This window comes from Octodon degus, unplaced genomic scaffold, assembly GCF_000260255.1.
Source record: "Octodon degus isolate 3935 unplaced genomic scaffold, OctDeg1.0 scaffold00079, whole genome shotgun sequence".
NCBI lineage: Eukaryota > Metazoa > Chordata > Mammalia > Rodentia > Octodontidae > Octodon > Octodon degus.
Window position 1 is genome coordinate 6015116 of NW_004524655.1, and position 11754 is coordinate 6026869.

Genomic DNA, 11754 nt, shown 5'->3' on the forward strand with positions numbered 1-11754 from the left:
AAGAGGGGACAGCTACATCTTCCAACCAAAACCTTCATTGTTTAAATGATGAAACTGGAGGGCTGGAGAAGATAGGTTAGTGGTCTAAGCACCTGCCTGGCAAGCACAAGGACCCGGGTTCAATCCCCAGTACTGCATGCTGTGCTGGCCCCAGAACCCCGGGTGCACTGTGCTGGCCACTGAAACCAGGCGTGGTGGGTGCATGCCTGTAATCCCAGTGCTGGGGAGACTGAGACAGCAGAATCACTATGAGTCCGAGCTGTGTAGCAAGACCCTTACCAAATAAAGGGATCAAGTACTGGTCCCACAGCAAGTTACTAACCAAGATAAAACTAGAATCTTGGCCTCTGAGCACCCAGCTAGAGAGGTCCCCATATACTTGGTCAGCAAGGCAATGGCTGTAAAGTTCTAACTAGGGGAGGAGAGGATAAGCCCAGCTGTGAGAGCCTTACCCTGTCTGCCACAGCATTGCTGAGGATCATGTCCTGAACGTCAGTGCTGTATCTGCCTGTACAGAGTCTGCAGGGAGTCACATTCACAGCTACAGAGAGTGCCAGGCTCCGGCCATGGCGAACCATCCAATCAATGCCAGACACATCCGCTGGTAAAGGACACAGGCAGGGTTAATCTGCACTTTACAGCATACCTTCACCCATGACATCATAGCTGTCATTCCCCACAAGTCCAGGGTGCCGACCTGAGGACTTGGGACACAATGGTAACCCCAGACCACACTGTACACAACCTCATTGCTTTTCACAGCAGAAGTTCCCCTGTGTGATAAAGAGGTCTCACAAACCACTCCCAAATTGTGACCTTGTATGTTCTCGGGGCCGAGACACTCAAGGGCACAGGACCACTGGAAACTCCAATGTTTCAGCAGCTGAATTCTCAAAGAAATAGTAGTCAAGGTGCTATAAGGTCTTCAGAAGGGAAAAGGGGAACAGGTGCCCAGGGCCTCTACCCCAGAGCTGAGGGGCCCAAGTCTCTGAAGGGAACACCCCACCATGTAAAGGACCTACCCAGCAAGTACTGCTGAAGGACAGTACTAAGCTCCTCTTCCGTCAAAAAGGCACAGAGCTCCCCGAGGCACCCAGCAGAGGATATCCGAGTGTTGTCCTGACAGAGCAAAAAGGGGAGTGACAGGGTGCAGCCAATACCATGAGCCTGTACAATAAGGGCAAGAAGCAATGGGGAGCCAGGGAGGGAGAGCAGAGAGCAGACTGTATTAGCCCTGTCCTCACTCCAGGCGCTTGTGTTCCCAGTACCACATTGGGACTGTCACTCACTGTGCCTGCCACTTGATGGGGAGTTAAAAATTACACACCCAGCACTTAATTATAGAAAACTCCAGTGTGCATGCATATGGTAATCATCATCACAATAGCAATAATAACTGTATTTACATAGCACCTTTCTTCTCAGGAAATCTGAATGCTTTACATTTACATCTCAGTTACTATCAACAACCTTGTCAGACAGAAGGGCCACAGCTGGGAAAGATCCTGACACAAAGAAGAAACTCACCTGCCCACGGCCACCTGGGAAGCCAGCTGGACATAGCCATTCTGAGCTCCTTTCCCCCCACCTTATGTCCAGAATGACTCCCTGCTATCTCTACTGTGTCAGTGCCCTATATAATTTGCATTTGTCCTAGGAGTCAAACTAAAGCCCATACTCAACCCAAGGAAGATGGGGAAAGGCAAGTATTTTCCATCAAAATCAAGGCCAGGTATATAGACCACTCCTTGCTGTTCACCCTGGAATATTGGGGGGGTGAGGGCAGGGGGACAGGGATTTTTAGTTATGTGTTCTGTTACTAATAAGTACCAATCTGACGTGTCTCTCCAAACCAACCAGAAATCTGTGGGAAAGTTAATGCCAGGCTGGCACTCTGATCCGCCAGCAGTTTGGGCCTCTGAACTTCAAGTGGAAGGCAAAGTTCCAAGCAAGGCTAAAAAGTTGGCTCTGACACTCTCTCAAATGTGCTGTGGTAAAATGCAAATTTTAAAACTAGCTTTTGCTTGCATTGTTCACAAACCTATGAAAACCGTGATAGACTGTGACCAAAAAAGGGTAGACCCTCCCATCTATACCCACAGAGACACCAGAGACTGTGAGTAGAGAGGAGTGGCTTGAGGACCAGACCCAGACCCACAGAATGTGAAAAACACAGCAGCATCAATGGCCCCAGGTGTGTGCGCACAATGAAGTGTAAAACCACACAAACCCAAAGACCCAGTCTCCTAAGATTAAGTCTCCTAAGATTAGGGCTACCCATGTAAATTAGGCCAGCACAACAGAGGGCCATCTGTGAAACGAAAAAGAGAAAAACCCTCATCTGTAGACTCCCCTTCCCTCCTCCCACTGACCTGCTCTCTGCTGGGAAGCCTGGGCAGATAAGGGGTACTCAGGACAGGGTGAATAGAATTGAACCAAACCAGGAATCCCAGGGACCAGATTCTGGTTTAACTCTACAACTTGATTGAGTGTGGCCTGAGATAAGACTCACACGGGGCTGGAGAGATGGCTCAGTGGTCTAAAGCACCTACTTGAAACAAGCTTGGCAAAGCACAGGGACCGCGGTTCGATCCCCCAGCACCACGTGCCAGCCAGCCCGCCCCGGTGGGCTGAGCTGGCCACACACACACACAATAAATAAATGTAATAAATAAAAATAAATAATTAAAAAAAAAAAAAAGACTCACACCCCCCAACACATAAACACAAAACCATGCTAGGACCTCCCACTCAGAAATACACTAGAGGTTTAGCCCACCAGATGATCAATTTCTTGAGGTTGTGACCACAAGGGCTTATTCACCTAAGGGCATAGCCCTTAAGCTTTTCTTATTAATGCTTTGTGGACCAATCTATGAACCTTTTCATTTTCACGAAGGAGGAAATGAAGGGCAGTAAGAGAGAATGAATTAAGATCACAGTGCAAACTGGTGAGCACTTTGGGACTTTACCTTGCCTTATCTATAAAACTGAATCACAAAGCTTGGTGGTAAGCACACATGACGCATGCATGTGGCCCTCAGTTTGATCCCCAAGACCAAAACAAAAAACACAAAATTAAAATTATCAAGATTAGCTGCTTGACTCCCTCATGCAAATGTTCAGTAAACTGTGGAGTGATACAAGTACCAGAAATGATTACTCTTGACCTGCTGCCAGTTGTACCAACTTAAACATACAGAAAAACTGACCAAGGGAGATGGCAAACCAGTGGAACCCCCACAGCTCAGGTAACCCCCCCAGCCATACCTCATCATGCCCCAGCATGCTCAGCAAGAGTGAGACGATATTTTTCCGAATGACGGCATCCACTTTGGCACCTGCTCCCTGAATCACAAACCTCAGGGCCTGCAGCATGGTGTCCCTACAGAACCAACACTGACTTAGCCCTCGGCTCGTCCCCACCACTGCCTTCCCACCTGCACAAGGGCAGCCTGGAGCAGCTGCCTGGCCTCCTTGTGGCAGCAGCACACATGTAGCAGCACCTCACCTTACACCAGGGTCCTCCATGACCCGGATTCCATTGAGCAGCTCTGTGAAGAGAGGATCCACCTTGATATGGATGGAAATGAGCTTCCCCAATGCATCAGCAGCCTTCAGACGCACACCCCGGTTGGTGTCCTGCAGGGCTTTGGTGAAGGTAGTCTGCAGCTGAGGCAGGAAGGGCTTCAGCGCAATCCCAACCTGAGGGAGAAGCCCACATCTGAAAATTACAGTTGTAGAGGCCATCGTGTATTAAAGACATGAAAGCAATTCACCATAAACCACCTCTCACACAGGTTAGGAACAGATATCCCATAAGATAGAAGAGCCAAGTACAGAAAGGCTCTGCTCAGCCTCCTCATGTTTTCAGAATCCTTCCCTGAACTGGGACAAGGAGAATAGTCACTGCAGCAGCCAATCAGAGAGAGCTGTGTTACAGTGGTCTTGGCCATGAGACCTAGCTTAGTGCAGCACAGCAGACCAGGACAAGCAACTCAAAGACTCCTGTGACTCAAGTAAAAAAGTGGGGTGAGCAGGCAGCGGTCAGCAATGCTGAAACACATTTCACACAAGATGAGGAAATGTACTATATGTGTTACAGCAAGCACCATAGAGCAGAGTCTCCAGAATGGATGACTTCAGGGGTCTTCCCCACATGCTCGCTCATTACAAATCCCGCTGCATCCCTGGCCATATACAGAAAACAGGTACACTTTTTATACAAGACAGATGAAATGAGGAGTAAATTATACTTCTTATTAAGTAGGAGACTCAGTAGCTGTCTGCAGAGTCTAATACCAATGGCAGTCTGGAAATACTGGACTTGGGTGGACATGTAGGGTGCCCTGTGATATGACATGCCATAGGGAAAACTGGTAAATATGAGGAGAAACTTCTAGCCTTAGGGTGACATCTGACTTCTGGGTGAGGGAAAAGCCCCACAAAGAAAGGGGTTCTGTAATAATGCCTCTGTGTCTCTCAGAGCTAACACCAAAGAACAATATTAAAATGTAGTAAACGTAACATCCCCCCACATATTAAGGGAACCAAGGGCCTTTCCACAGAGCTACATCATCACCCCTTTTTTTATTTTGAATCAGGGTCTCTTGCAAAGCTACTATGTTGCCTGGGCTGGGTTAAAATTTGGTATCTACTTGTCTCAGCCTCTCAGAATGCTGGGAATAGGCAGGCACTGTACCACTGAGCTGTATACCTAGCCTGCCTTTCTTCCTTTATTCTTTTCTTTCAAGACAGCGTCTCATTATATAGTTCAGGCTAGCCTTGAACTCACTAGGTAGCCCAGAGTGGCCTTGAATTCACAATGATCCTCCTGCCTCAACCTCCCAAGTGCTTGGATTATAGGAGTATACTACCATGTCCAGCCCAAAATAATTTTAAACAACTATTTCTTTGTATTTCCACAGTTCTGTGTTTTTTCCTTTAAAGCAGTTGATTATTCAAAATAACAATTTCTTTGTATTGAGTGTTTAGTGTGTTGGGCATTGCGCCTGATGTCATTTCACCTCCTCCCCTCATGTGGTAGTCCCTTGGGAGGGAGGCAACATTATCCATCTCACAGGTGAGCAAGTGGGCTCAGAGAGAGGTGACATGACTTTCCCAGGGTCCTTTTGGACCCAGAACCATCAAAAGAACTTGGACTGAACCATACATAGTGTACCTGGAGTCTGAGGACTCAACTCCCTCTGCAATTCTGTGTCTCCATAATCAAGCTTCACCCTGCCGTCACAGGATGCCTGTGCCAATGTCAGTTCCCTGCAGATCATTGGTGCTCACCTTGGCCAGCAAGAGGCTCAGGGTCTCGAGCAGAGCCGCCTTCACATTCCAGCTGAACCGATCACCCAGGATGCGAATTAGAGGACCGGTGATGCTGACCACAGAGGGCCTCAGGGCATCAGCTGAGGTCAGGCGGATCACTAAGCCTAAAGCCTTGGCTGCTTCTTCCTTCTGCTCAGGGCTGCCAGTGAGGACTCCTTCCCTCAACACTGGAAGGATGGAAGTTACTCCCTAAAAAGAGAATCAGGGCTGACAGTCCACGGTCCAAGGCTCTGAGCCCATGTGTTTCCCATGCAAGGTGCTTCCTACAGCCTGTCAGCCCCAGGAGACAGTGATAAGCTCAATCTTAGGATGAGGCTCCCAACAGGTCCAAGCACACAGAAATAACAGCTACTACCTATGTGAGCCACTTGCTCTGGCTGAGGTGACCACCACGGCTTAAACCAAGCAAACATACTCTTATCCCCATTTAGCCACCAAGGCAGAAGCATGCTGTTTGGGATATGCTAAAGAGCATGCACAGCTTGAAGTTAGACCCCTCTGCCACTGTTGCAGCTGCCTACTATGGACCTGGGCTGGGACTGAAGGTACTGGAAGGCCATGTGCCCTACCACCCTGGCCACCAACCCCTGCTTACCTTCTTTGGCAGGCAGAAGCCTGGAACATGCTCGCCTTTGCTCTCATTGCCAATGAACCGGATTTCTTTGTGTAGTTCTTCAATCAGTGCCAACTGGTTGCCAGCATCCAATTTCTGTGAGAATCCAAAAACAGCAGTGACAATGTGCAGCCTTTCCTTCAAGACTGCCTCAAACAATACAGCAAGGGGAAAGGGTGGGTATAGCATCAACAAGATTGGTCAAAGGACAGTCAACACTGAAGCTAAGTGACAGGTACACGGAGGATTCCGTTACCATTTATTCTTACAAATGGCTGGAATTTTCAGGCACATGCCTGTAGTCTCAGCACAAGGAAGGCTAAGGCAAGAGGATCACCTGAGCCCAGGAGTTCCAGACCAGACTGGGCGACACAGAAAGACCCCAACTCAAAGAGAAGCGAAGCCAAGCAAAGCGAGAGAAGAGACGAGAAAAAAGCAAAGCAAAGCAAAAAGAAGAGGATACAAATATATGGGATTTCTCCAGTCATAAGCTGGTTGTGGAGTTAGTGGTTCCCTCACCTTGGTGATGGCATTAAGGGCATCCCAGCTCTCTTCCAGAACCACGGGGCTAGAGTCATTAAAGAGGCGGATCAGGCCTGAGACCAGGCTCCGCAGGTGGCTGGTATAGTCTGCCTTAGAACGAGAGCAGTAGATGTTGAGGATGATGGCAGCAGCCTGTCTCATGCCCACCTCAGGGCTTCGAGTGGCTTCCAAAAGATCCTCAATAATGATCCGGTGCCCAGTGTCGTCATCTACTGAGAGGATCACAGCCTGACAATTGGCCATCTCCTGAAAACCACAAGGAACATATATGCTGAGCACTGACCCTCACAGGCAAGACAGGATGATTGTTGGAAAGTGACAGAGTGAACGTGACCACAGTACCAGCTGCTCATCTGGAGTCCCGAGCTTCTCCTTCAAAGCTAACATCACTGCAGGAAGGATCACACCAAGATGACGGGTCAAAGCGTCACCTGCCACAGACGAAAGGAAAGCCAGCACTCGTGTATTGACAGGTGGTGTTGTCAACTGGAAGAATGAGGAACAAGATCAACTTGATGGACACTGCACCTCTCAGAGTCTGGCCCAGCAATGGATTCTGGGAACAGAAGGGTGAACAAAAGAGATTGTGTGCCTGCTCAGAGCTGAGGGCCTACTCAGGCATATCTTGGAGGACAAGGGAAGAGTGTCCTGCTTAATGTATCCACCACCCTCCCAACCTCTGTGTTTCAAATTGGCCTTTACAGCAGGCTTGGGAGTAACAATGGGGCTCTATAACCAGAGTATTTGCCATGTGCTGGGATTTACCTTGGGCACGAGGTAGGGCAGCACCACACGACTCTTAATGGCCATAACTTGCTTCAGACCATCCAAGGCGAATTCTGATACCTCCTCGTCATCCTGCAGAGGAACATTGGAGACAACTCTAAGAAGCTGGCTCCTGCCACTTCTCTGCTGTCTGAACCGGCCAGCCACTGCACACCACCTTCTCTGCCTGCCTTTTTTTTTTCATTTATTTTTATTTTTGCAGAACCAGAGATTGAACTCAGGCCCTTGCGCTTGCCAAGGAAGCTCTTATTTCACTGAGCTATCTCCTTGGCCCCTCTGCCTGCCTTCTTGCATTTCACTGTATCCACATATACTTACCATCTAAGGAGAGGCCCAAGCCAAATCTGCTCTAGCTTTCCTCACTGCCCCAAAGAACCCACATGACAACTGCCTTGGCAAAGTCACTTCTCATATTCTGACACTACCAAGACAGTAAAAGCCATGTTAGTAGGTGTGCAGCAGATCCACTCACCAGCTGCTTGAGTAAAAACGGGAGAATGTCTTCCAGAGCCTGGTGGCCAATGGTGGAGTGCAGCTGCTCAAAGGTCTTGGCTGCCGCCTCTCGGACCTCCTCCAATGGGTCACACAAAGCCTTCCTTGCTGTGGGCACGAGGGATTCCGAGAAATACAGTACCTAAAACAGTGCAAGCAAGGGTGTACCAACAGGGAAAAGCCCAAAGGGAGCAAGAGCAAAGAAGAGGTCACAGGCCAAGGACTCCAATGCAGCCAAGCTGCAAGGCTCTCTACAGGCCTTTTTTTCATTTCCCCTTTGGTACCGGGGACTGAACCCAGGACCTTGCACTTGTCACTGAGGCACTTATACCACTGAGCTATCTCTGGCCCTCCATAGGACTTTTTGCTTAAACTAACTCTGTTGTGAAAATACTGAAGTACAAAAAACAGAGAAGATCCATTATAACCCCCCCCCCCCATGAATCACTCACAAAGACTTAATGGCAAAGTTTTCCACTGTCCTATAGAGTTCCCTAGACACTTCTTGTCTTCTATAAGAACTCCTAACTCCTTCCACAGCAGGGCCTGCAAGAGCTGACCCTCTTCTCCCTGGACTCCTTCATTTGCCCATTCTCTTAGGAAATTCCCCGTCCTTCTTCAAGCTTCAAACCAAATACCTCCCACTCTATGAAGTGTCTAACAACCCAGTGATGGTTCTTGTCCCCTGGACAACCAATTTCACCACAACAAAGTTCACTGGCTGGCTGCCTGCTATGCCAACACAACCACTGAACCATAGGACTTGTGGGCACGATGACTCAGCTTCTGAGGACTCAGTAACTACTCAATTACTCACAAGTTTTTAGTGATGAAATTTCTTTCTATTCTCTGCCAAATGGAGATAAAAATAAGTGAATGAATGATGAATATAAGGCATCTAGTAAATCAGACTAGGTTCTTCACACTGAGCAACTGGCTACCTGCTTACATTTCTAACGCCATCTACTTACTTACATACTATCTAACTTGATAGCATTCTCAGTCTACTTGTAAGAAGTGTTTCAAGGATCAGTGACCTTAGAAATAAGGACAATCCTTAGAAACAAAGTACTCCAAATCCTTTATGTTGCTACTATGGAAACAGAATTACTGCTACAGACAATACATTTCCATCCACTATGTACTCAAACACTTCCCTACTCCTCTCCTAAGAATGAGTCTATACCCCTCCTGCTCCCTGTCACCCTCTGGCACTTGTACTTCCACATACCCACCTTTCCCACTAAAGAGGCACACATATTTCAATTTAATTGATAAAGTAACACCAAAGAGACTGATCTGCAGCAACCTAAAGCATGATAAGAAAGTCATCCCCAGTTTCCAAAGGCTACTTCAGGAATCCTTCAAACTGCTTAACTCTTAGCTTGCAAAACTGACAGGAAAGCTGTGGAGGAAACAAGTCCACATGTGGCTTGGCCAGTAATCTGCTGCCCACAGCACCCTCCAGAATAAGGCTGATGTGTCCTGGAGGGCAGGACTTCTATGGCAGCCCCCTGAACTTTGATGCAGATACCTTCAGGTACACCATCTGCAGGACTCTATGAAGATACTCACAGCATCCCGGCTGGTAGACTTCATGATCTCACTCAGCCCAATGCACACGCCCTGTCTCTCATCACTCTTCTGAGACCTAAGGCCTTCTTCAAGGATGGGGATGATCTCAGGGAGGATTTTCTCCCCTAACTTCCGGACGAGGTCTCCCAGGGTCCTTGCTGCAATCTGTCAGCAGAGATCAAATCAGAACATCAGCTCCTGGGCTGGGGAGATAACTCAGTGACATAAGCACTTGCCTGGCAGGCTCAAGGTCCCGAGTTCAATCCCTGGTACCAAAAAAAAAAAAAGAACATCAACTCCTGATAACCCAAAGCAGAAGACCAGAATAAAGAGCCTGGAACTTCCTAAGCTTTATATCAGTCATTCAATTTCCCCCAACTGTAAGCAGTTACAGTGTGCTCACAATATACCACAGAAGCAAACTACCTCCGTTTCACATATAATACAGCTCCAAGCAAGAGGTGGTACCTTATATATGAACATGAACTACATCATGGGCTGCATGATCAGAGCCAATTTCCTTGGCTCATCCAAAACTTATATGCTTTTGCTCAGGGGTTGCTGAATCTGGAACAAATGCTTTAAGGAAGAAAAAGAAAAATCTAGCTCCTCTTTGGGGCCTCAAGCAAACTCTCTTTAGTACCAAATATACAATTTGCTTGCCAAGGCCAGAGACTAGAAGTAGGCCAAAGAGCACCAGCAGAAATGATCATAAGCCTAGACGGGCATCTCCTCCCAACTATTGAACACCACCGGTCCCCATTCTCATGCCATACTTGTTCTTTCCTGATTTTTTATCCCAGCTGCAATGGCACGCCTTCTCATGTGCCTTGATGTTGCCTGCCATGGGGGCTTTACACACCCCAGCCTTGTTTCTAAATTACTAGTTCCTCCACAGAAGTTTCTTACCACCCCTTTATCTGGTTAGCAGACATCCCCTCACTGGGCCACATGTCTATATCATAAGCATGCATAAGGGCATGTTGCACTTGCCATAGTTGTATCTGCCATCTGTTTGTGTGATTATCCATTTAATGTGCATCTGCTTGACCAGACTATAGATGAGCAGGATAGGGAATGAGACTGCCTTTCTTCTCCATTATATCCCAGGTACTAGGCCCCCATGAGGCACACAGTAAATATCTGCTGAATGACTAAGCAAATAAGTGCCACTCTATTAAGACAGGAGACCATTAGCCCTTTCCCCTTTGTAGCTGTCTAGGCTCTGCAAGGAGGCACTGGGCTTCTTGAGCCAGAACAAAGCCCAGGAAACTTACTGTTCTCTTGTCTGCACATGTGCTAGCCAGGAAGCCCAGCAGCAGCCCAAAGAGAGTAGGCAAGATCTCACGCAAGGTACGAGGGGTATTGGAAACGACAATCTTCCAGACATGCAGGGATGCCTGTCGCACCACCAGCTGAGTATCTGAGCGGCCCATATAGAGCCCTGCCAATACACGGTTCCGCCGATCAACCCCGAGGGCAGTGATGATTGCCTGTAGTCCACAGAAGGGGACAGAGAACACAGGTGGTGAACACAGCATGGGCATCAGGATGTACCTCCCATCAGCATAGGGAGGAAACTAGTGCCAGACACACACCTTGTTGGATTGAGCAGTCCCAAAGTTGTCATCTTCAGAAGCAGTTTCTGTGGTCATCTTTCCAGTGACCCCTGAGATATGGAACAGGAGGTCTCCAAGGAGCTGAACAGAGCTGAACCTACAAAGAAGATGAAGAAAAGAGGCACAGTCTCAGGACACAGCCCAATATTACACAGAAGAAAGTCTGGAATGCACTCCAAATATTCTCAGTGATTATTTGGAATGGGAAGAGTTGAGATAATCTCCCAAGTGCAAGGCAAGGAATTCAAACCCTAGCACTATGCTGAGGAGAAAATAAAAAAGGTAAAGGAAAATTTTAAACATCTGTAAAGTATGTGTGAAATTTCCATAATAAAAGTTATAAAAAGAAATTAGGCATGGTGGCACATGCCTGTAATCCCAGCTACTCTGGAGGCTGAGGCAGGAGGATCCCAAGTTCAAGGCCAGCCAGGGCCACTAATCAAGACCTTGTCTCAAAACAAAAATTTGAATATAGGGCTAGAAAAAAAAAAGCTGGAGATGTATCTCAGTATTAGAGCACTTGCCTACAACACATAGGTCCTGGTTCCAATTTTCACTATTGAAAAACAAAAAGAAGAGAGCAAGGGCAGCAATAAGGATTTTTTTTTTTTTTTTTCCCCTCCAAATGCCTTCAGGACAGGTTTGGCTTGCTTGAGTTGTGGGGATCCAACCACAGCAACCTGAGCCTAACTGCTTCGTTGAAACAGCCACTTAAAGAACTGAGCTAAGGGCTGGTGAGATGGCTCAGTGGTCTAAAGCACCTACTTAGAACAAGCTTAGCAAAGC

At 47.7% G+C, this 11754-nt stretch overlaps 1 protein-coding gene across 2 annotated transcripts in view; it reads right to left on the reverse strand.

Moving 5' to 3' along the window:
• Positions 1–11754, reverse strand: part of Gcn1 (GCN1, eIF2 alpha kinase activator homolog) — a 75088-nt gene that overhangs the window by 3834 nt on the left and 59500 nt on the right. For both annotated transcript variants that reach the window (XM_004636246.1, XM_023720903.1), the window contains 13 exons: positions 10948–11065; positions 10627–10842; positions 9350–9514; positions 7755–7916; positions 7262–7354; positions 6839–6982; positions 6473–6742; positions 5936–6049; positions 5299–5529; positions 3512–3705; positions 3271–3385; positions 1023–1119; positions 453–601 (listed from right to left, as the gene is read on the reverse strand). In XM_004636246.1, coding sequence (XP_004636303.1) covers positions 453–601; positions 1023–1119; positions 3271–3385; positions 3512–3705; positions 5299–5529; positions 5936–6049; positions 6473–6742; positions 6839–6982; positions 7262–7354; positions 7755–7916; positions 9350–9514; positions 10627–10842; positions 10948–11065 — 2068 coding nt within the window. The remainder of the gene's footprint in view (positions 1–452; positions 602–1022; positions 1120–3270; positions 3386–3511; positions 3706–5298; positions 5530–5935; positions 6050–6472; positions 6743–6838; positions 6983–7261; positions 7355–7754; positions 7917–9349; positions 9515–10626; positions 10843–10947; positions 11066–11754) is intronic.